This window comes from Leptodactylus fuscus, chromosome 1 (genome assembly GCF_031893055.1).
Source record: "Leptodactylus fuscus isolate aLepFus1 chromosome 1, aLepFus1.hap2, whole genome shotgun sequence".
NCBI classification, from domain to species: Eukaryota; Metazoa; Chordata; class Amphibia; order Anura; family Leptodactylidae; genus Leptodactylus; species Leptodactylus fuscus.
Genome location: NC_134265.1, coordinates 224,956,749 through 224,982,807, shown reverse-complemented (window position 1 = coordinate 224,982,807; position 26,059 = coordinate 224,956,749). Strand labels below are relative to the sequence as shown.

General features: G+C 40.2%; 1 protein-coding gene across 5 annotated transcripts in view; it reads left to right on the top strand.

Annotated features, from left to right (window-relative positions):
- PSD3 (pleckstrin and Sec7 domain containing 3) overlaps nt 1–26,059 on the top strand; it is a 396,137-nt gene that overhangs the window by 342,618 nt on the left and 27,460 nt on the right. For all 5 annotated transcript variants that reach the window (XM_075283716.1, XM_075283717.1, XM_075283718.1 and 2 more), the window contains 3 exons: nt 14,043–14,200; nt 17,213–17,357; nt 23,133–23,276. In XM_075283716.1, coding sequence (XP_075139817.1) covers nt 14,043–14,200; nt 17,213–17,357; nt 23,133–23,276 — 447 coding nt within the window. The remainder of the gene's footprint in view (nt 1–14,042; nt 14,201–17,212; nt 17,358–23,132; nt 23,277–26,059) is intronic.

Sequence of the window (26,059 nt, the reverse complement as noted above, 5' to 3'; positions counted from 1 at the left end):
CCTATTTTTCTCCTCTAAAACTGTCTCTAATTTCTCCTCTAAAATGTCCAGTGTTTATTTTAGGTGTTTGCAACAGCCATTTCAGTTTGATATATCTAATAACTGATGGACACAGTAATATTTCAGGATTGAAATGAGGTTTATTGTACTAACATAAAATGTGCAATATGCATTAAACCAAAATTTGACCAGTGCAAAAATTTTGGTACCCTTATCATTTTATTGATTTGAATACTCCTAACTACTTTTTACTGATTTAGGCTGCCTTCACACGGAGTAACGGCGGGCTCAATTTGAGCTTATTTTTACAGGCGTAGAACTCCGAGGGTCGCGTTAATGTTGCATTCACGCAGCGTTTTTTTACTGAGCGCATACACGGTGTTTTTTGCTCGCGTAAACGCTCCGTTAAAAAAACCATTTTTGGCCAACACTGTATACATTCAGAAATGCTACTGCAAAACATTACCTCTGCACGATGATCTACTGCTGTCATGATGTTCTCCAACTTTCACTGATATTCAGGAAGAATTTATCAGTTGACAGAAATGGCTATATCTCATTTTTATACTTGAAAGAATTTAGATGGGAGAGTACTAAGCAGATATACCATTGTCTCTATATACTGGCGCACACAGCACCATGGCAAGGATGTTCAGAGGACACAGTATTATAACAGGCTATGCCAGGGGTGAACCTACCCCTTTTGCCGCCCGAGGCGAACTACAGAAAGCCGCCCCCCCCCCCCCGGAGGAGGGGGCGGAGCGAAGGGGTATGGCTGAGCGAAGGGGGCAGGGCTGAACAAAGAGGGCGGCCGTTCGCAGGTAGAGAGCAGGCGCGGAGATGACCTGCTCTCTGCCTGAGCGTGAGGGGAGGCTGCTGGAGCAGCGCTGCTCCAGTGGCCTCCCCAAACCACCGCTTGGTGCTAAGCCAGTCCAGGACAGCTTGTCCTGGACTGGCTTAGGTGATCAAAAATGCCGCTCTCCCTGGGGTCCTGACATAGCGCTGCCTGAAGCGCTCGCTTCAGGTCGCCTCATGGGAGGTGCGGCACTGCTGGGCTATGCTAAATAAAAGGAATTGCAAGAAAATATATGAAAATACGGCAGACTGTCTCAGAGCTTAGCAAAACGTGGTGGGAGTCTGGTCCAATATATTCAATATAATTTATCCCAGAAACTGCAGTAAACTTTAGTTTAAAACTACGTCAGCTACTAGCACATAATTCATCAAGACTGGTGTACTGTATGAAACGCCACTCTTGATGGATTATCATTACTGTGTATGAACGGTAGTTGGACATTCTAAAGTGTGAAAAAGAGATACATATTAGGTTTACACGCATATATATATATATATATATATATATATATATATATATATATACACACACACACACACAGTGTTGGCACCCCTGCAATTCTTTCAGATAATACTCATTTTCTCAAAATGGCAGTTTGGAGAAGGCACCCTTCAAATCTCAGGGACCTGGAGTAGTTTGCCAAAGAAGAATGGTCTAAAATTCCAGCAGAGCATTGTAAGAAACTCATTGATGGTTACCGGAAGCGGTTGTTCGCAGTTATTGTGTCTAAAGGTTGTGCTACCAAGTATTAGGCTCAGGGTGCCAATACTTTTGTCCGGCCCATTTTTGGAGTTTTGTGTAAAATGATCAATGATTTGACTTTTTTTTTTTTTCATTCTCTATTGTGTTTTTCCATTGCAATCATTTTCTGGAAGAAAAGGAGTATTATCTGACAGAATTTCAGGGGTGCCAGTACTTTTAGATTACAATAGATTCTGGCCTATAGTAATAGTACTGTTGTCAAAGTAGGTTATATGCAGTGTTGTGAAAGCGCAACTCCTATCATCTTCTCATGGCTGTTAGGGTATGGTGGGAGTTTCATAATGGGTGGAGGGGGTTGATACTGAAAGTAGATGCTGAAGTCATGAGCTTTATATTTACAGTCATGGCTAAAAGTTTTGAGATTGGCACAAATTTTGGTTTTCACAAAGTTTCATACTTCAGAGTTTTTAGATCTTTTAGTCAAATGTTTCTATGATATACTGAATACATTTAAAAGCCTTTCATGATTTTTTTTACACTTTTATTGGCAAATACATCATATAAATTGGGAAACAGGAACCTGCAGGTCCAACAAAGATGAGTTTTTGGCAATAATTAAAGATAGTACCTTTCCTAACTAGTGTAGAACCCAACACAATAGGGGGCACTTCTAGACTTTATTTTAACCAATAGACCTGGCAGAATATAAAAAATGGAGGTGACCACAACATCATTCATTTCAAATATCCTTTAATAAGATGTTTAGTGAAGGAGGTACAAAAACTAAATTTCAGGAAGGTCAATTTTCATTGGCTAAGGCATGACTTTAGGGCTATAAAACTGTGACAATGTCCTTACAAACGAAAGCAAACTGGCTAAATGGGATAGTTTTAAAATGATCTTAAATATGTCTTGTAAAGATAAAACCTTATGGAAAGACTGTCACTGAAAAAAACGTGGGGATTTTAGTGAATATGTTAGTTAGCTTACCTTTAGCAACTAGTGCCAGGCAGCTGCTACCAAGGCAAATAAAATTATGGTATGCGTCAAAAGAGGCATAGAGGCATATGCCAAGTTGTGGCATATAGTCATGCTTGTCTATAAATCATCAGTATGGCCACACATAGACTACTGCGCACAATTGGGCCTCAGTGTACCAGAACGTCATAACTGAACTAGAGAGAGAATGGCAACCAGGATATTTAGGGATAGTGAGCAGATTCGAGTACAGACACAGTTATTGAGTTAAGAGAAAAGATAGCTACTGAGGGATTAAATCACAATGTACAAATACATGAAGCGATAGAACATTGCACTTTCTAATGATCTTTATACTCCTAGGCTGGTGACTGTGACAAGGGGATATCCTCTACAGCTTGAGGAAAAAACATTTCACCAACATCATAGACACTGATCTCTGCTCACCGTCAGAATGGTGTTCCTGACAGTCTAGCTGGGCTATGTGGAAGGCCCCCCACCCCCTTCCCGCAAGTACTTGTCCATAGCCCAGTACTGACAGAGGGGGCATTCCTTACTGCCCAGGATTAACGCTGAGTGATGAGGAACCCCCTTCCCCCCAGTCTAGCCCAGCTAGACTGTCAGGAATGCCCTTCTGACGGTGGGCAGAGATTAGTGCTGAAACTAATGGCACAATATTTCCACCCCAGTGGCACATAACAGGAAAGTCTACAGTGCTCTGAATTCAGTGCTCTGTGTGCTTTCTAGCGGTATATAAAGCCGCAAATGCAGGAGAACATGAAAGGGAATCTTAAAGATTTATCTTTTTCTCAACAAAGTATACAAAAAAATAAGTAAGGGACGGACAACAGCAAAGTCCCGAAACGCGTTGGCTGATTGCATATGCTCCTTTTCAAACTGTATGGTGATGTAAATCCCATGTTTTATTCTTTATAGTAAAAGTTATGTTTTAGTTAAATTTTTGGTTGCTGGAACATTTCTTTCTTGTTTTCTATACAAAAAAATATTTTTCCTTATCTTAAAGAAATCTCAACAGATGCTGTGTTCTCCTTTACCAGCTGAAAACTAATAGAATAAAAACTGGCAGATTTTTGTCACTTGTTAATGTGACCTTTGCATAAAGCACATTAATTTGACGTTCACTACAGCATTTTCTGTCCATTTACATGCATTTGATGCGGATTAATAAGTACATGTTTCATAGTAGCTGACATTTTGACATTTATCTTACAAGGTTTCTGTAATTATTTCTGTCAGGACCATACACTAATGTTTAGTGGTTGTTCTTGGGAATTTGCTCCAGTTAATTCATTAGAACTACATTTCTCGTTGATGTAATGCAAACGTTAACCCTCCCCGTTAGAAAAAGCTATGATTTTGCTACCTGATAACTCTGGAAACTTTTCGATATATTTAACACTTGTGTTTAGCACTTTTCAGTTATGTAATCTTCTAATGGTGAAGATACTGATAGTGGTTGCAGACAAATTGATTTTCCATGGGGTTATATTAATGAAAGTAGAATAGAAGAAAATTGAGGGAGTTATCCATACCAGTCAGCCAAGTCACAAGTTGTATCTTCTGCTCTGACATGTCCGACTTTCACAATATAATAGGATGTGTAATTTTATGATTTTGAGTGCATATTCTAGTGGCTGTTTGATAAGTTGATAATAAACTTATTTAAAAAAAAGAGTTAGTGACTGCACATTGGACAGTGCCCTGAAGCACTACATCTGCTTAGACTTGTTTTTTTTCCCCAATGTAGTTGAAGTGACCCATATGTGGTCTCAATTTGAACCTCTACAGGTTGCTTTTTACTCTACTTAGGCCATGTTCACACTACCATTATTAATGTGCCTTGCTGTCATCTATGAAAGTGACAGAACTACTGCCATTGCAGCCACAGTGTCTGCTATTGAGCCCTTTTACTCGCTGTGTAAATAGCAACCATTACCTGCTGGAGTAGCCCTGCATGTTGCGGACTAAAATCACTATAGGGGGCCCTTACTCTATGGTGGTCTCTAAAGAGAGCAGTGTACCGGGGAACAAAAAAGTGGACATTTATAAAGGGGCAGTATACTGTGTGGGGTTAGTAAAGGGGGCATTTACTATGGAAGCTAGTAAGAAGCAGAAAACTGTATGGGGTCTCATAAGGAGGCAGTATACTGTGTAGTGCCTGTAGAGAGGGTTTTATACCATTTGGGGGTCAGTATATGGTGTGATGGAGGGGGCCAGTTTTTATTCATATGCCAATTAGCCTTCAGCTAGCACAGGAAGTTCCCAGCAGCACTGTCTCTGCTATTTTCTCCTATCTGTGTGTGCAAACAGAAAACAGGAAGTCATCAGCAGCAGCCTGTGCTGTACACATACTTAGGAAAGAATAGCAAAGGGTACAACAAGAGGCTAATTAGCATATGAATAAAAACGTGCTCATTCAAAAACCACTGAGGCAATTTACATACAAAAGCTAGGTGTGAAATAGCCTTTCTAAAAGCTATGCAAGTATGTGCTTAGTTTAACCGGTTAAGGACCAGGCCCAGAAGTACATTAAGGACCGGGCCTCTTTTCTCAAAACTGACATGTGTCACTTTAAATGGCAATAACTTTGAGACACTTTAACTTACACAAGTGATTTTGAGATTGTTTTTTCGTAACACATTATACTTCATGTTAGTGGTAAACACTAATCAATATTTTTGTATTTATTTATAAAAAAAACTAGCAAATTTGATGGAAATTTGGAAAAAATTGCAATTTTCAAAATGTGAAATTCTCTGCTTTTCAGGCAGATAGTCATACCATCCAAATACATGAATAAATATTATCTACCATATCTCTGCTTTATATTGGCATCATCTTTTGATTGTCTTTTAATTCATTTTGGATGTTACAAGGCTTACAAGTGTAACAGCGATTTTCCAGATTTACAAGAAAATTCCTCAAACTAATTTTTTAGGGAACACTTCAGTTCTGAAAGGAATTATAAAGGCCTATATAATAGAAACCCCCATAAATCACCCCATTTTCAAAACTACACCCCTCAAATTATTCAAAACAGCATTTGGGATGTTTGTTAACCCTTTAAGCATTTCATAAGAATAAAAATAATATGGAGGTCAAATTTAGACATTTCATTTTTTTTCACTAATACATTCATTTAGACCTAAAATTAACACATTCACAAAGGGTTAAAGGAGAAAATGCATCTCACATTTTGTTATGCAATTTCTCCCGTGCACAGAAATACCCCACATGTGGGTGTAAACTGATTTTTGGGCACACGGCAGTGCACGAAAGGGAAGGAGCGACACTGGGTGTTTGAACAGCATATTTTGCTGGAATAATTTTCAGGCACCATGTCGCATTTGCAGAGCCCTTAGCGTACCAAAACAATGGAAACCCCCCAAAAGTGACCCCATTTTAGAATCTACACCCCTCACAGAATTCATCAAGGGGTATAGTGAGTATTTAGACCCTACAGTTGTTTCACAGATTTTACTAACATTGGAATGTGTAAAAGAAAAATTACTAAAATGTCACTTTATCCCCAAAGTTTTCATTTTCACAAGGGGTTAAAGGAGTAAAAGCCCCCCACAGTTTGTGAAACAATTTCTCCTGAACACGGCAATACCCCATGTGTGGCCATATTCTGCTGTATGGGAACATGGAGGGGCTTGGAATGGAAGGAGCGCTATTTTGCTTTTGGATGGCAGATTTTGCTGGAATAATTTTTAGGTGCCATGTCACATTAGCAGAGCCCCTAGAGAACCAATACAGTGGAAACCCCTAAAAGTGACCCCATTTTGGAAACTACACCCCCCACAGAACATATCAAAGGGTCTAGTGAGCATTTTGACCCTACAGCTGTTTCACAGATTTTATTAACATTGGGACATGAAAATGAAAATTTACTTTTTTTCCAACAAACTGTCAATTTAGCCCCAAATTTTTCATTTTCACAAGAGGATAAAGGAGAAAAAGCTCCCTAAAGTTCGTTATACAATTTCTCCTGAACACAGAAATGCCCCATATGTGGCCATAATCTACTGTATGGGAACATGGCGGGGCTCAGAATGGAAAGAGCGCTGTTCGGCTTTTGAAGGGCAGATTTTGCTGGAATATTTTTTAGGTGCCATGTCACATTTGCAGAGCCCCTAAAGTACCAATACAGTGGAAACCCCCTAAAAGTGACCCCATTTTGGAAACTACACCCCTCATAGAATTTATCTAGGGGTTTGGTGAGCATTTTGGCCTCACAGCTGATTCACAGATTTTATTAACAATGGGACGTAAAAATGAAAAATTACTTTTTTTTCCAATTAATCGTCCATTTAGCACCATATTTTTAATTTTGCAAGTAGCTGAAGAATTAAAAGCCCTCTACAGTTTGTTACACAATTTCTTCATAACACGGCAATACCCCATATGTGGCCATAATCTGCTGTATGGGTACATGGTGGGGCTCAGAATGGAAAGAGCGCTATTTGGCTTTTAGAAAGCAGATGTGGCTGGAATAGTTCTCAGGTGCCATGTCGCATTAGCTGAGCCCCTAAAGTATCAATACAATGGAAACCCCCCATTGTGACCCCATTTTAGAAACTACACAGGTGACAGTAAACTGGAATTCACCAAGAAGTGACCCCATTTTGTAGGGACAATTTTAGGGCCTCTGCAAATGTGACGTGGTGTCCAAAAACAAAGAATCTAAATCTGCACTCCAAAAGCACATATCGCTCCTTCACATCTGCGCCCTGCTGTGTACCCAAATGGCAGTGTATGCCCACATGTATGACACTGGTGTACCCCAGATAACGTACTTAATGCCATATGTGGGTATAAATGGCTGTTTGGGCACAGCCGGGCACAGAAGGGAAGGAGCGCTATTTTGGTTTTTGGAGCACAGTTTGGTTTTTGGAAGTCATGCCACTTTTGCAAAGCCCCTGAATTGCCAATAAAGTGGAATCCGCAGACATGTCACCCCATTTTGGACACTACCCCACTCATGGGATTTATCAAGTGGCGTAGCGAGCATTTTTAACCCTTGAGTGTTGCATTTATTTAGTTTCCAGAAATGAAATCACAGCTGAAAATGAGAAGTTAAAAATGAATTTTTTCCAGAGAGTCGCCATTTCAGTACCCGATATGTTGTGCCCAACTTATGTCAGCAGAGACACTCCAAAAACTGTTAAGCGGGTATCCCAGGCACAACAGCTTTTAGAGCGTTCATCTCTGATACAAGGCGGGCACAACATGTTACGCACAGAAATGACGGATTCCTGGAAAAATGGTCATTTTCACCTCTCACAATCAGCTTCGTATTCATTTATGAATAATACGTTATAGCAACACTTGGGGGTTAAAAATGCTCTCTGTACCCCTGGAGAAATCCTTCAGGGGTGTAGTTTCCAAAATAAGGTCTCATATCAGGGGATTCCACTTTACTGGCGTTTCAGCTCTGCAAAAGCGTCATGGCATCCAAAAACCAAACCGTCTGTGCTCCAAAAACCCAATAACCCTTCTTCCCTTCTGTGTCCGGCTGTGCCCTAATATCAGTTTATACCCACATATGACATTACGTCCGATATAACGGGTACACCAGTGTCATACATGTGTCATACATGTGGCATAAACTGCAGTTTGGGCGCACAGCAGGGCGCAGAAGTGAAGGAGCGCTATGCGGCTTTTGGAGCACAGATTTGGATGTTTGGTATTTGAACGCCATGTCATGTTTGTAGAGCTTGTAAGGTACCAGAAAAGCGGATTCCCCAAAGGAGTGACCCCATTTTGAAAACTGCACCCCTCAAAGAATTTCTCAGGGGGTGTAGTGAGTATTAGTATCCCGGACGTCACTGCACAGCGGATGGTGAAGAGGGAATATGTAAGCTGTGCGGAGGACATTGCAAACACCAAATTCCCTACTATGTCCCAGTAGCTCCTATGATTGGGGGAGTCACTCTGGGGTACCTTTGAGGGGTCACTTCTGGTGTTTTTTCGCTCATAAGCTGTAAATCTGGGGTGTCCCCTGATATTCGCTCGCACAGCTTATATATTCCCTACCTGCCGCAGCCAGTTGTGTTCTAATAATTTGGCGATTTTTGGGGGGTTTTGCCTTCACATTGCTAGATGCTATATTTTCTTTATTTTTCTGGTGATGTGGCCATATAAGGGCTTGTTGTTTGCGGGATGAGATGCATTTTGTAATGACAGCATTTTTGGGTGCCTACAACTTATTGAATACATTTTATTAACTCTTTCTTGCTGGATTAAAAAAAAAAAAAATCAATCCTGCATTGAGTTTTACATTTTAAATTTTTCGCCATGCAGCGTACAGTATAAGTAACATGTGTCCTTTATTCTGCGGGTCGGTATGGTTACGGCGATACCTCATTTATAGTATTTTTTTTATGCGATACTAAGTCTGCAGAACAAAAACACATATGGGGACATAAATCAATGTTTTTTGCATCGCCATCTTCTGAGAGACGTAACATTTTTATTTTTCGGTTGACAGTGTTGGTTGAGGGCTTATTTTTTGCGGGAAAATGTGCGCTTTTTATTGGCATTGTTGTGGGGTGAATATGACTTTTTGATCACTTTTTATAGCATATTTTGTAGGATGAGATGGCAAAAAATCATTACTTTCGGCGAGTTTTTTCCGTTTTTTTTCCCCCGACGTTCACCGTGTACATTAAATATTATTTCAGTTTTATTGTACAGGTTGTTACGGACGCGGCGATAACAAATATGCATTGCTTTTTTTAATTTTTAGTGCTTTTTTATATAATTCATTTTGTATAGAAAAAAGGGATTTTTGGACTTTAGAACTTTATTACTTTTTTCATACACTTTATTTTTATTTTTTTAACTTTTTTTTACTTTTTCATGTGTCCCTTTAGGACACTTGAATCAGTTGATGCTTTGATGAAAGCACCAACTGATTCTGTATAGTAGAAGACAGGACATAAGCAGGACATGAGCCTGCTCGTGTCCTGTAAGCTACAGAGGAAGTGAGACACATCGCTCACTTCCTCCATTGCCTGGCAGGATCACCAGGTATGTGGGGGCTCTGGTAGTCTGGGGTCACTGGCCAGACCCCAGACTACCTGTTACTGACATCGGCACCCCTCGATCTCGCCACGGGGGGTGCCGATCACTTTCAATTGTCGGCGGATCCCTTTCGATCGCGCCGTGATGTTTGACGGCGCGATCAAAAGGGTTAACACGTCCAGTCGGACTCAGTTCCGACTGGACGTTATGGAGGAAGGGGTTAGGTGTTAGTAACACCTAACCCCTGTCCCCCCCGCACCCCTCCCCCCGCCAGAAAGGTACCTAAAGGCCGGACATATTTCGGCAATAGTCCGGTCTTTAGGTACCAGCACATGAGGCCGTAAATTTACGTACGGCGGTCCTCATGTGGTTAAAATGATTTTTCCCAATGATAGAGCCCCTTTAAACAGGGCATTATGCCATGTGGGGTTCTGAAAAAAAAACTCTGTGGACTTTCTGTGAAAAGCTCTGCGGGAAAAACCATGATGCGGTTTTGTTGTAACATTTATTAGTCACCATCCAAATGTAATTACATTTCACTCTTATGTCACCTTCATCACATACAGTACAAACCTTTCTCTCTACTTCGCCTTTTGCATTGGTGCCAAGTTTTACTGTTCTGTGAACATTGGTAGAATCATTAGTATTGTGGAATGGGAAAATACCCCAGACTGTACACAGCTGATAGTCCTACTGAATAGACTGTTAGAATTTGTATTATGGCAAGAAAGAAGCAGCTAAGTAAAGAAAAACGAGTGGTTATCAATACTTTAAGAAATGAAGGTCAGTCAGTCCGAAAAATTGGGAAAACTTTGAAAGTGTCCCCAAGTGCAGTTGCAAAAACCATCAAGCGCTACAAAGAACCTGGCTCACATGAGGACATCCCCAGGAAAGGACGACCAAGAGTCACCTCTGCTGCGGAGGATAAGTTCATCCGAGTCACCAGCCTCAGAAATCACAGATTAACAGCAGCTCAGATTAGAGACCAGGTCAATGCCACACAGAGATCTAGCAGCAGACAAATCTCTACAACAACTCTTAAGAGGAGACTTTGTGCAGCAGGCCTTCATAGTAAAATAGCTGCTAGAAAACCACTGCTAAGGACAGGCAACAAGCAGAAGAGACTTGTTTGGGCTAAAGAACACAAGGAATGGACATTAGACCAGTGGAGATCTGTGCTTTGGTCTGATGAGTCCAAATTTGAGATCTTTGGTTCCAACCACCGTGTCTTTGTGGGACGCAGAAAAGGTGAATGGATTGACTCTACATGCCTGGTTCCCACTGTGAAGCATGGAGGAGGAGATGTGATGGTGTGGGGGTGCTTTGCTGGTGACACTGTTGGGGATTTATTCAAAATTGAAGGCATACTGAACCAGCTTGGCTACCACAGCATCTTGCAGTGGCATGTTATGAGGGGGCAGAGTGGAGGGGGCAGGGCCGAGCAGAGAGGGAGGGGCCGAGTGGAGAGGGCGGAGCGAGCGTCATTAGCAGGCAGAGAACAGGCAGGGAGAGGACCTGCTCTCTGCTAAGCGTGAGGGGCGGCCGCTGGAGCAGCGATGCGTCCACAGGGCCGCCCCAATCCACCGCTCGCTTCCCGTGCCAGGCTTCCAAGACGGTGACGCTAAGCCAGTCCAGGACAGCTTGTCCTAGACTGGCTTAGGTCAGCAAAAATGCCGCCCTCCCCCGAGGCCCCGACATAGCGCCGCCTGAACGGTCGCCTCATGGGAGGTGCGGCGCTGGTCTAACCTCTTCAGCAATGAGTCCTGCTTTTGTCTCAGACACAAAGGTAGCCAAGGATTGGAGACCACATGGACAACACCATGGAAAAGCCTTCACCAGGGAACCTCACACCAGTCCTCTTGGGCGTACTGTACAGTAGACTGTCCCTTGTACTCTTCATTTCAGGTACACCTACAGTATTACATTCATTTGGTCATAGAACCAGTGGTATAGCCATTCCTCCAAAGTGTCCCAAGTGCTGTTTTTCAACAGGATAATTCCAGGCCTCATGTTGCTCATGCTACTGTTAGCAGCCTGTGTGGTCAAAACATTTCATGTAGCGTCTCCCATTGAGCACTTCCGGGATATTATTGGTTGGCAATTACAAAGGAAACTGCCAACAGCCAGTCTTGATGATTTTGAGTGCCCAAGTACATTCAGCATGGCATAACATCCTCAGGAAACCATTAATAACCTCATTGATAACGTGCCAAGGCGTGTAAATGTGTGTATTTCTGTCTTTGCTGCTTATACTAGATACTGAATAAATTGAGATGTTTTGCATATTTTCTTTAATTTTTTATCATTTGCTTATCATTAGCATGTCTATCAATTCTGTGATTTCTATAATTCCAACATTTTTCCTTCTTGGTGTTGCAATATCAATGTTTAGGAGTGTATTTATCCACTGACATAGGAAGTGCAGAGATAATAATCATGGGTAATCTGGGCCCTGACGGTTTAAGAGGCCCAAAGACACCTCTGCCTTTAAAAGAAGAGCTGGATATTTTTAATTGCACATACTATGACTCAAATACCCATAATTGGAAAAAAAAAGTATTAAATATTCATATTATACTATGCACATAAGTAAAACTTAACTTTCCCCCTTAACTTTATAGTTTTCCTATTTATTGCTAAACAATATATAGCCAAAATATGTGTAAATCATGCTCTATATTATGCATCTCATGTTGCATTATTTGGACTTTAAATGTCACTATATGGGTGTGTTAACATGGAGGTTTTTGCAGGTGGATTTTGATGCAGAATCCACCTGAAAAACCGCCTCTCATTCATTTCACTGGGAGTCACTAGTAGTTTTTTTTCTGCTAACGATTTTTTTCAGCTAGTAGGGAAAAAAAAAGTGACATACTCTATCTTCAGGCTGATTCCGTGGTTGAGTAAGCCGCGACATTCGCGGCTCGAGACTCCCTCCTGATTAGGCCCAAACATCCGGGCCTAATAAGGAGCAGGGTGCCGATGCAGTGTTAGCTGTGCGAAAAAGCCACTCTGCGAAAAAAAAAAAGGTTTCCGCCATGTGAACTATGTGAAATATTTACCTAGAAGGGATTAGTTTTACATAACCTGAGTTATAGTTAGAGTAAAAGGCCATAACAATTAAGATGTGTACTTGAATGGGAAGGGGATGGGGGTGCCTTGTAAAAGTCTTTTGACCACGAGGATTCTAACCTGAATTTTGGAAGGGAAAATATGAAAAAAGTTACCGAACATTAACGTACAAACTACTTTGCGTCCTGAAAGGGTTAAGGAATTTGATGCAAAAGACAGGGCTACAATATATTGATCCATCAGTGTGGCAGACTAGGCAAAAGATGAGGAAGGTCACTACTGTAAAGGGCAAGGTAAACACAGTCAATAAATCATTGATATTTCTATTGAATCTTCTCAGTGTTGTTTGACCCTGCATTAGCTTTTCGATGGAAAGGTGAACATATATGTTTTATTAGTGGTTTCTGAAAAATTGTCAGAATGCAGCATTCTATGGATGAGCTGACATTAAATATTGTAACATTAAACAGTCACTAACTCTTCAACAAACTTTGCAGATATCATATAGTACAAGTAAATTAGACATTTTTGTTTTTAACAAATACATTGTGCAATATTTTATCAATGTTATTTTCCTCACTTATGCTGCTTTTCTGCTCTCCTACTAAAATCCATACTCAATGTACAATGTCTAATAAATCAGTCCTGGTTTCACAAGACATACTATCAGCTCACTGTAGTATCTGATTACAAGTGCCTATAGAATTCTATGGAGGGGCAGGAAGAAAGAGAAGCTAAGTATGAGACAAGAAGAGGAACACTAGAGCCATGGTGCTGCAGCTGACAGCAGTTTTTTATTTTGTCTAATCAGAATACTATATTTACATGAATACTGCTCAGTTCTTTTTTATAATGTACTCTATGGTGCTACATCTAAATGAGTGAGAGGAATGGGAAGCAGAATCTACGATTTTTATTTGTGTTTTCTGCGCCAAAAAACGCCATTTAGAGCATTAGAACTAATTTTCAGTAGTAAGAAATCTCTGCAACAAATTTGCTGTGTTACAATACCTTTAACCAGATCACATTCCTATGTATTGATATAGAATAGACCTAAACAGTGTTGGGGACTTTATTAATTTCGTTGTAAACTCTTATGGTACTTATAAAAGTCAGTGAAAACCCATGTATTATAGGGCTTTTCCCACAAAAGTAAGCTATGGATAGGGGATAATTTGTAGATCAGTAGGAGTCTGGAATAATTGATTCTGCAGTTCACGTTTTATGGGCAGACCTCTAGTGTATCTACTTAAATCCCATTGTACTCTGTGAACCATGTGGCTGTGATTCCTGTTTTTTTTTTTATCATATAGTATATAGGAACTCATTCAGGAAGTCTTTGCTGGCCTCTTGTAAGTAACCTCTACTTGTTTTTGACATGCAGGATGAATATAAACCAGAAAAGGCTTTGTCTGAAGATGATTTGAAAAATGCTGTAAGTGTACATCACGCTCTGGCCTCAAAGGCAACAGACTATGAGAAGAGACCCAATGTCCTCAAGCTTAAAACCGCAGACTGGAGAGTCTTTCTTTTCCAAGCACAGTAAGTGCATTATTTTTCAGATACAATGTAATAAAGTATGTTTTTACCATTTTTGTTTTTATATTGCTGTGAAATAGCACAGTGTACCATTAAATTAAATTGTTTCTTAGAAATATATAACTTTAAATTTGGAAGCAAGATATCAATGTCGGGAATCTTAAAATGTAGGTCTATATCTTCTTGTTGCTTAACTTTTGAAACCTTGAAATATCTACAAGGTCATGTTGAGCAATCTGTTCTCTGACAGTATAGGCCTTCATACTAAGTGTCGTAATGTTTTTTTCTGCTGCTAGTAGCCACATTATGGCTGTGGCACATTTTACATTTCTTTTTAGGCTGGGTATATGTGCAATAGAGAGCAGTTTGTCCCACGTCCCTTGCCATTATTACTACTTTTACTTTATCCACGTAATTCTGCCAAGAGTAACTTTAATATAGCAAGCAAATAGCTGAAAAGAACCCAAATCACCATAATGTAGGAGATCCAGAGACACTGTACTGCAAATACAGGATGTGATGCAGCTAAAAGGATCCCTGAGACAGACAGAGAAATATGAGTACAGTGTGAAATGCTGCTTGTGGTCTGTGAATACTAGCCTGTCATTCTTTTAAACGCACCCCTCTTGTGTGTTTTTTGCACTTCCTTTTTTTTGTTATGTGTGTTTCTTTTTAATGGATTAAATAAAAGAAAAGTTTTTTACTGAAGGAGTGTCGCAAACCAACCTTTTCCTTTTCACACTATCCTGTCAGCTGTAACAAAAGCAGCCGGAGATGGATACAAGTACATAAAGTAAATTTTTCTTACATTGCAAATTGTGAGATTTTGCAGTATGCTGTCAATCCAGTGTACAGAGAAAGCAGTTTACAGGCGTGGTGGATGTAAGGAAAATGAGCTCCTCCCTTCCCCATTCACTGTGTGGGGAAAACCATTCCCTGCCACCTCCGCTCACTTGCTTTTGAACAAAACAAAAAATGGAATTACCTAAGTAACATTGAGTGAACAGCAAATTAGCTATAAGAGAGACAGCTAGTAGCCAGAACTTTAGAGAGGCCTCTGGTCCTCCATACAATGGCACCTTCACTGGTCCCCCATACTGCATGGGAACCTGTGATTGGACCATTATATTGTGTGTAGACATCTTCCTGATAGTGATAGACTATCAATGTCGCATCAGATCAGCTTTTACAGGATAGTGCAGCTAGAGGTAATATTAACAATTCCAGGAGTCATGCTGCTCACTCGCCATACATTGTGTTGAGGTGGGTATAAGTAGTGCAGTGGTGCACATTGTATGGCGGGTGAGCAGCAAAGCTCCCAACATGTTCTTACCTGTAGCTCCGCTGTCTCAGTACAGCTGATCTGAAGGGATTCTGGCTGTGAACGATGGGTCCCTAGAAAAATTTCCACTGGTGGGTCCAAAATATCCTAGTCCAACACCATGTGAAAGATTAGCAGGGTTTCCAGCTGTTAGGCTTCCATCAATTCGAAGAATAGAGACGGCTATGTTAACCTTTGTGGTGGTCCTCAAAATTTTTAAGAGTCACTATCATTTAAACTGTGGTTTTCTTGTCTGCTGTAGAATTTTAGTGAGAGTGACTATGCATTTACCACCAGTTCTTTGAATGGAACAAGGTAACTACATCCGTGTCAAAATCAGTAGGTATCCTCATCGCAGATCTTTTATAGGAAATGTTATGGATAGAAGGTTTGTCTGGGATACCCTCATATATAATTTTGAGTTGCATTGGTAGTTAATTTGCAATGAAAAGAAATCCAAGATTGTTGTCAGTAATACTGCAGTGTTGTCCTTCCAGCTATGGATCAATATTATCCTTAAAGGGGCTCGATCACCAGATTTACGTGTTATGAGCTAAAGATATGCCTGAATAGCCTTTAAAAAGGCTATTCAGGTGCTGCTATTAGTTTGTAAAAAGACCCCCCCCTTTTTGTTAATTACCTTGGTAATCGATATGTAAATGAGCTTGGTAGTGTACGGTGGGCATTCCGTGCACCCCTTAGCATCATAGCTTCTGGACGCCCACCGCTGCCTCCATGCCCTCCTCCTCCTGCTTATTCACGGTGGTTGCTATTGAAAGCATGCGCAGTAGCGCTCTCTCCTGTGCGCTACTGCGCATACTACAGCTCGCAATGTTCTCTGTGCTACTGCGTACGTGCGGGGTGCCCACCGTGCACAATCATGCTCATTTACATATCGATTACCAAGGTAATTAACAAAAACGGGGAGATCTTTTTACAAACTAATAGCAGCACCTGAATAGCCATTTTAAAGGCTATTCAGGCATATCTTTATCTCATAACACATAAATCTGGCGATAGAGCCCCTTTAAGTTTATAGCTACCCTGTGCAAAATGTAGTGAAATAGCCAGTGACTATGAATATTGCACAGATAAGCAGTGATATATTAAAATTGCACACATTTTAGAACACAGAGGTGATAAAATATACTACCCTAAGATGGCTTTGCACATTTCCAGCTTTCTGCCTGAAACTTGAGATGAAATATTGGTCAGTTTTGTGTTACTTTAGTTGGAATACCTCCACTTCTAGATAAAAACTCATCCTGATGTGTTAAATGTTTGCATTTTCTTTCACTGTCATCCATATAGCTTCAGCAGGTATAATGCAGAGGCTTGAACAATATCTCCCTTAAATGTAGAATACTGCATGAAATACAGAGTCTGGCCAGGTCCTACAATACAGGGAAAAGATCGTACTCGAGCCAGTCACTCATTTTATTTCCTGATGATATTTATGTATATATGCTTGTCCAGTTGACCCTAGTTTTCGTGAATGGTTGGAAATATTGATATCTATCTAATATGTTAATCTGAAGAAGAGATCAATATCCATTACAGGTAAATCAGTAATGTCATGGAGGGTATTATAAATAGTGCTGCTGAAAATTACTATCAAATGCTGCAAATCAAACTACTACTTATCAGTTATGGTATGATGGCCAAACCCAATGCTAAGTATATTTCTCTTGTAGGAGCACAGAAGAGATGGAGTCATGGATTAACAAAATTAATTGTGTGGCTGCAGTTTTTTCTGCTCCGCCATTCCCAGCTGCTATTGGATCCCAGAAGAAATTTAGCCGCCCGTTACTGCCCGCTACCACTACCAAGCTGTCTAAGGTTTGTGATTCAACCTTCGCCTATGACACAGATTGCTATGTGATAACGACATGCTCTACTTTAATTAATCATTGAAAAGTATTCATTTCAAGCCTGGATTCCTCTTCTCCACAGCACTGCTAAAGACATTTATAGTAGTAACTCATTTCAGAGGGCAGAAATTGGAGTATAGAAAAGTGGTGGTTTTCATTTACTATCTAGTTAGTGTGTCAAGTATTTTCTAATACAGAAAATATTCATACACAAAGAGGTTTTAGATTTAGCACCAGTTTTTATAGTTGTCCTAAAATTGCTTTTTTACTTGCTCTTTAATATATCCATTAATTTGCAAAAGATATAGATAAATGATTGTTGACCTTAGATGAACATTAGACTGGATTAGCTTCTTTGTAAACTGCTTTACGGTAGTAAATTGGGAAGTGGCAAGAAATATTAATGACTATTACTTGACCAAATTATATTAAACAAATTATATCTCCGTATATCATATCAGATATATTATAACACACAACATCTTAAGGTAAAAAAAAAACTAAACATATATAACCTTCTTTACTCTTTACCACCCAGCCCTAACTAACATTCCATTAAGTCATCAAATTATGGGCAGCGCTTATTTTCATAAAATCAAGGCCTTCTGCCAATTAACGCAATATTTCAAGTCAAAGCAGGTTTTCTTCAAGGGAACATAGCGATTCTCTTGCTGAATTTGTCCTACAGAATCTTACCTATACATGGCACCTATATAGAATGTTCAGACATATATTATGTTGATGTTTCAAACCATCAAGAATATAAAGCCCAGCCTTATTTCAAATGCATACAGTGTTGGCCAAAAGTATTGGCACCCCTGCAATTCTGTCAGATAATACTCATTTTCTTCCATTTTCTTTCTTCTTCTATAAATTCTTTGGTATTATTATCTTCATTTAATTTGTCTTCAATTGAAAACCACAAAAAGAATTGTCAAAAAGCCAAATTGGATATAATTCCACACCAAACATAAAAAGGGGGTGGACAAAAGTATTGGCACTGTTTGAAAAATCATGTGATGCTTCTCTAATTTGTGTAATTAACAGCACCTATTACTTACCTGAGGCACCTAACAGGTGGTGGCAATAACTAAATCACACTTGCAGCCAGTTGAAATGGATTAAAGTTGACTCAACCTCTGTCCTGTGTCCTTGTGTGTACCACATTGAGCATAGAGAAAAGAAATAAGACCAAAGAACTGTCTGAGGACTTGAGAAGCAAAATTGTGAGGAAGCATGAGCAATCTCAAGGCTACAAGTCCATCTCCAAAGACCTGAATGTTCCTGTGTGGATGGTGGATAAAGAACCTCGACTAACATCCAAACAAGTTCAAGCTGCCCTGCAGTCCGAGGGTACAACAGTGTCAACCCGTACTATCCGTCAGCATCTGAATGAAAAGGGACTGTATAGTAGGATACTCAGGAAGACCCTACTTCTTACCCAGAGACATAAAAAAGCCAGGCTGGAGTTTTCCAAAACTTACCTCAGAAAGCCAAAAATGTTTTGGAAGAATGTTCTCTGGTCAGATGAGATAAAAGTGGAGCTTTTTGGGAAAAGGCATCAACATAGAGTTTACAGGGAAAAAAAAAAGAGGCCTTCAAAGAAAAGAACAAGGTCCCTACAGTCAAACATGGCGGAGGTTCCCTGATGTTTTGGGGTTTGCTTGCTGCCTCTGGCACTGGACTTCTTGACCATGTGCATGGCATTATGAAGTCTGAAGACTACCAACAAATTTTGCAGCATAATGTAGGGCTCAGTGTGAGAATGCTGGGTCTCCCTCAGAGGTCATGGGTCTTCCAGCAGGACAATGACCCAAAAAGCACTAGAAAATGGTTTGAGAGAAGGCACTGGAGACTTCTAAAGTGGCCAGCAATGAGTCCAGACCTGAATCCCATAGAACACCTGTGGAGAGATCTCTTGATGGCAGTTTGGAGAAGGCCCCCTTCACATCTCAGGGACCTGGAGCAGTTTGCCAAAGAAGAATGGTCTAACATTCCAGCAGAGCATTGTAAGAAACTCATTGTTGGTTACCGGAAGCGGTTGTTCACAGTTATTTTGTCTAAAGGTTGTGCTACCAAGTATTAGGCTGAGGGTTCCAATACTTTTGTCCGGCCCATTTATGGAGTTTTGTGTAAAATGATCAATGATTTGACACTTTTTTCATTCTCTTTTGTGTTTTTTCATTGCAAGCAAAATAAATGAAGATATTAATACCAAAGAGTTTGTGCTTGCAATCATTTTTTGGAAGAACACGAGTATTATCTGACAGAATTGCAGGGGTGCCAATACTTTTGGCCAACACTGTACAAGCAAACAGAAGGCACTGAACTATACAGTACCTAGTGCCCTACCAAACTAACCCCACCCTATTAAGCTAAGGCCCCAGGTAGGGAGCCGCAGCCGAAAAAACACTGCTTAAAAAAGTGATGCAATTCCACCACAGACTTTTCACAGAAAGTCTGCAGAGTTTTCCTTTTTTGTCTGTAATATACCTATACAGAAAACACCAGCCTTTCCGTGGGTGTAATTGACATGCTACGGTTTACAAAAACACAACCGTTTTTAAAATCTCAGCATTTCCACTGCAGATATTTTTCTGTAATGTGTGGATGGGATTAGCCAGAATCCCATCCACTTTGCAGGTAATACGCAGTGTTTTTTTTCTGCTGTGGTATTCACAGTGTGGGGCCTCAGCCTTACTCTTACACTTATTATTTTAATTCTAACCATAATTCCTGTTAGCCTTCTGCTATACAACAGAAATACAATTAACCAATCTATCTAAATACTCAAACTCTAAGTCCTACACCTCCCAAACAGGAAGTGATTAGTGGAACACATCGGGCGAGAAGAAAACTAATCCATAACTCCCACCTCTTGGGATACACAAGCTGTACTAATGGACTAACAAGGCTCCATAATAGTGATTTAATGCAGGCTTTCCATGTAGACTATTGGGTGAAGTCCAATATTTAAAGGGTAACTCCCATTTATTTATTTTCGCTACTGTGTCAGGGGGTGTTTGATGACCATTTTTGTAATATACTTTATTATGCTATATAACTTCTTTTTTTTTTTTTTTTTTTTTTATAAAACTGGCTGTAACATTCTCCCTAGCATCCCTCTGACTGAGCTGTTACTAGGGAAGGTCCATATACATTTGTATTGTAAATATGAAGAGCTAAAGCATTTACCAAAGGAGGGATTGTTACCTCAAACAGCTGTGTCTTTTCATTTTTGTATCTATGCCAATGGTTCTGGTATCATAAGATAGCAGAGATTTTGCCAGTTCATGCAGCATATAAAATCACATTCCAGACTGTGACCAATTGGGCATATTACCTCATTTACAATTAATGGCAATTATTTTGGTCATGCTAGTGTTGAGCAACCCTCCCACCCCAGGATATCCATTTTGTTTGCCCGGTAGTTTCATTAGGACTGAACAGTGCCAGACCAAAACTGCTACTCTACTCTGAGAACTCTTCAGATCCCAGAGTATAAATAGCGTAGGACGGACCAGGTGAGGGGATCAAACATAAAAAAATGTTACTCAACTCTCCAGCGCAACTGCCTGGTATTTTCTAGCTGATGTCAGGGACCGCTGTTTGGGCCTCAGCATCACATTGTCATGCATAGATATAAGAGGTGCAACGCCACGTGAGGCCCAATCTTGCCACTCAGCAGTCCCTGACATCAGCCGGAAGTGCCAAAGACAGCAGGGATTTTCACAAGAGAGGAAACTAACACTGTTTGTTATATTTGATCACCTCCCCTGGGTCTCTTCTTATTATAGTCTGGGATGTGAAAAGTCTGCAGAGTCTAATAGCATTTTCAGTTTGGACGTGTTTGGTCCGACCGAAACTGCAAATATTGTAATAACCGACCCAAAATATCTGGCTTGAACAAAATCACTTCAGTTATCCTGACTGATGTTTGGTTTCTTTTATTTTTTGATTAATCGGCCAGCCCTAGTAGTACTTCAGTCTTGGCAGCACATGAAAGCTGGTGGTACACAACCAGAGATACAGCTTTATTTTTATAGTTACTACACTCCTTTAGTAAATGCTTCAGGAAATTTAAAGAAGCTCTTATATTTCTACCTTCTGCTCAAGCCACTCATGGCTTTGGCTCAAAAAACCACAACAAAATCTGCAACAAAAAAAGCTGCGTTTCCGCAACATGGGATATCAGCCTAAAAATAATTTTTCTGGCTGAAAGTTTAAGAAGAAAAAAAAAGCTATAATATTTTTATTAAATTATGATTTTATTTTTATTTTTTTACTAAATTATATCTTTTCCTTAAGTCCCAATACACATAATCAAGGGGTTGGTGTTATACATATCTACAGTAAACTATTGTTTATATGTATAATCTCCATCCAGTAGCTATCCAGCCCTTCCCCTTTTATCACATTTTGTACACTTATGTGTAATTTTTTTTTCCCTAGAAGGTGTCCTATGAAGAGTTATAAACATAACCCCTTCTTGCATCAGCAAAACAAAATCTTAAAAATAAAATACCCAATTCTATCAGGAGCAACTAATTATAGCAGGAAGGCTTCTAAGGATGAGCCAGAGAATGAAATATACAATATACTACCCGCAACCCACTTCCCCCTATTCCACCTAGTAATTAGTTTATTTTCCCTCACAGCAGCCAGTTTGATGACCTTTGGCACACAAGCAGGGTCACCGACAAGCAGGTCATATACCTCATATATATGTCACCCAATGTTATCCGGAAGAAAGAATTGCCAAGAATGTGTAGTTAACACTACTCCGTATACCCAGTAGGGTCTGATCATGAAGCCTGGAGTATCCAGCCACTGTCCCTATAAAGCCTCAAATTTAGATATTGCTTTATGTTAAAGTACTCCCCACTCCAGTCTAATGATAGAGTTCTTCTTAGAAATTAATTATCTCATGGTAGGTGGATCAGCATGAATCTATCAAGCTATAATTTTTCATGCCTGGTACTGGATCTGCTGAATCACTAGACCCACATTATCATCTAAATCCTCCATTCCCAACATCCCTAAAAGACACTGTCTGGACTCCAGAAGTACATTTACCCCATATATACCTCTAATCATTTCAAGGACCTCCTTCTGGAATCTTCCAAGTGTCCTCTCTCTTGCATTTATGACAGTGGGAGTCCGCCCTCAACTCTATCCTATGCAATAGGGTAAGCATCCTATGCGCTCTGTGGAGTATATAAATCTGGGAAAGTCTCCGAGACAGAGTGGGAGTGAGCTCTAACACTTCATTGTATTGCTCATCTGATATGGGACCTAATCCTTCTCCCATTTAGCTTGCCCACCAACAGGGAATTTCTGTAACCATTCTATTAACAAACAATTACCGTATATACTCGAATATAAACCAATTTTTTTCAGCACAGTTTTTGTGCCCAGACAAGATATTTGTGTTTCACTTTGACTCTTGTAGCTCCTATACTGAAGGAGTTCTTGCTTCTTCACCAAAACGGCTTGAGAAATGCTGAGGCATACACTATTCTTTCTTAAAGGGATTGTTCAGTTTCAGCAAATGTTATTGTTTGTTTTTCCCCTTTTAAGAGTGAGAAAATGTAACAAACCATTTTCTTATCAGACTGGAGTTCTGTCTCTACCAGTAAATAAACAATGCTGCATTGTATGGTACCCCGGTATTACTTGAATAAGCGCCATGCATTTTCTGACATCATTTTAGTAAAATAACTGTGAGCTCATCTCTTTCCAGGATGAACAGCTGAAATCACATGAAACCAAACTCAAACAAATCTCCACTGAACTGGCTGAGCATCGCTCATATCCACCTGACAAGAAGGTGAAGGCCAAGGAAATAGATGAATACAAGATGAAAGATCACTACCTGGAGTTTGAGGTATATCATTTATTGTTTTTTGGTTTTTTTTAAAGAAAGATCCTTGATGTCGACGTATGTCTTATTCTAGAAAGCTCTTTTGGGAAACCTACGCTAAATTATTAGGACAGGGCCTAAACACCACTATATATTAGTGTTCTCCCTATTGTAAAAGCAATGCAATATAATGCGCTATATTTGTGTTTGGCTTGGTTTCACTTTTTCCCCTTATTTTCTGCTACATGTACTGTACTTATTACCTGTACTGAATATCAAAAGAATGAAGTTGTTGAGACTAGACCAAAATGCAAGTTGAAATGTGCTTACCTGAAATGCTAGACTCAGCCTGTGATCAAGAGTGGCAGTGTTTTGGGGGGAAAACAATCAAGTATTCTGATCTCCTATATACAATCTAGTTTTATGATTATTAATCTATTATTTTAGTAAACTTTTCATCAGAATCACACCCACTTGGGGTAGGGGATATTGTAATAATGTGCATAGTATGTACTAGGAAATGATTGGTGTTGCAGGTAACTTATTACACAGTAAAATGTACATTATTTTCTGGATCTGGTGCCACCATGTACAAATGTGCCTTGGTGAGCTCCAGTTCTCTGTGACCCTTGTTGGTGGAGCCCCACATATGGACTGTTTTGTCTGGAATATAGAGAGACCGAGTAAAGGGAACAGATGCCCAAAATCTCCTCTGGTGCAACAGATAAGTTGGGTGTCTCTGTGCATCATTGTGGAGGCTCAACATCCCCATCAGAGAATGGGTTTGATAGATAAGATGACGCCAATACCTGGCAGCTTAATTAAAGGTCGGCTAACAACTTGGCAGAGCTGATCTTACCTGATACTCTGATCATTATGAACAAAGTGAACAAAATGAGGTTGCAAAACGTAGCCACAGACACAGTAGTGGATATGTACAGAAGCAGACCGAATTATATCTTGCTGGAGAACAAGCAGTTGACATTGAAAGTTGAAGACCTTAGTTGAGATATAAGCTAAGCTGCATATTGTGAGCTTCTGTGAACTGAAGATATCTTAAGCAGGTGCAAGGTGGAAAGGGCGCAGAGGCTGGCCTCTGATCTTTGCCTGCTAAATGCTCCAGACCTGCAGATTGCCCCACTAGGTCATTGTCAGGTGCTTGGACATTACTCAATTCAGGCTGTTTCATAGGCTTTTAAACACTTCAATACTAAGATGAAACTCTGACATCATAAGTTTCTGGCTCAGCAGAGTGCACCAAGAAGAGTCCTCCCCAGTGACCTCTCTCTTTTTATTTTCCATGTTTAAGGCACTTCCTTAGGGGGATAGACAGTTTGATACTAACTGCCTCCTTCTATAGTCTTCCTCCTATACAGAAATGGTAGTCCTGGTTTTTGTATGTTCATGACTTCATAGGGGTGGACCAGTTAGTACATACTTTCCTCCCAAATATGTCAGCTTCCTGGGGAATGCCACACTGGGAGTTAGCATTATTTCTTTTTTTTTTCTTTTATATGTATTATCAAAAGTAGTAAGAGGCTTTGCTGTGTGGGGAAAAACATGAAGTCTGTTTGCACAAGCTTACAATGGAGTGTATAGCAATTGTTCTCCTGGACAGTGCGGCTTTTATCATGTTCTGAGCAATGAGAAAGCTCCATGGGTGACTCCAACAGATGCCGTTAACCCTTCCTCCATCAGATGCCTCATGGTGTTGCATCATGTTTAAATACTGATATGGCCCTGTACTAGGAGACTCCCCTCATAGTGGTGCATGAAGCATTTGTGGGCGCATCTCATCTGCTCCTCCCCTACTGTACATTGGAGGGCAGAAGTACTTATTTTGCTACATAGGAACATTCAGCATGAGATTGTCCACCATGACGGTAATGTAGAACACAGTTTAGAATATATACACTTGAGATCCCTTACCGATGACTTAATACTTTATAATACATACAAGCCAAATTATAACAACTCTGTATTCCATCAGCCCTCACCAGTCTACTGTTTAACAGATCAATGTGTGCGTCATTTAGTAGTGAGCGAGTTCAACACGGTGCCTTATGTGAGGGAGAATAGGAGAAACTTGGGAAATAGGGTAATCCATCACAAGTCACTAGGTAAAGCTGTCTGCGTTTTAGTGGATTATATAGTGTTAAAGGACTCCTGGAATTACAGAAATCTGGAGGAGAGAGTGTTTACTCATTAATCACATGCCCATAATACATGGCTGAGAAGTGAATATATTCTAACTTTCCTCTGCCCTAGACTGTGCTTCCCACACCACTAAGGAAATGGTGATTTCTGAGCATTCTCTGGTGATCCTGGGATTGATGAGCGAGTACTATTCGAAACGGCCATTACAAATAGCATGCACCCATAGGAATGAATGGAAGCGGCTGGCACGCAGACTTTGCTGGCGGCCGGCCGCTTAACCCCCTGCGTGCCGGCTGCGTCCATTCATTCCTATGGGTGTGTGCTATTTGAAACAGGAGTTTCAAATAGTACTTGCTCATCTCTAAGTTGGCTGGGTTGATTAGTGACTATGGCCCTTGACCATTCTGGCCCTTTCCTTTGCCCCTGAAAAAGGAACCCGACAGGGTTGTCTTTTATACCTGCTTCTCTTTACTTTGGCAGTTGAACCTGGGAGAGTGCCTTAACAGGAGAGACAAAAGGATCAGGTTGATGGGACACCTTTTTTCATACCACAGAACCTAGATTTATTATTATTAATCTGAGAAACTTCAAGCCCTTTATCAACTGTCACCATATCATTTTCTAAATTTCATCCAGAACAGTAGTTTTCT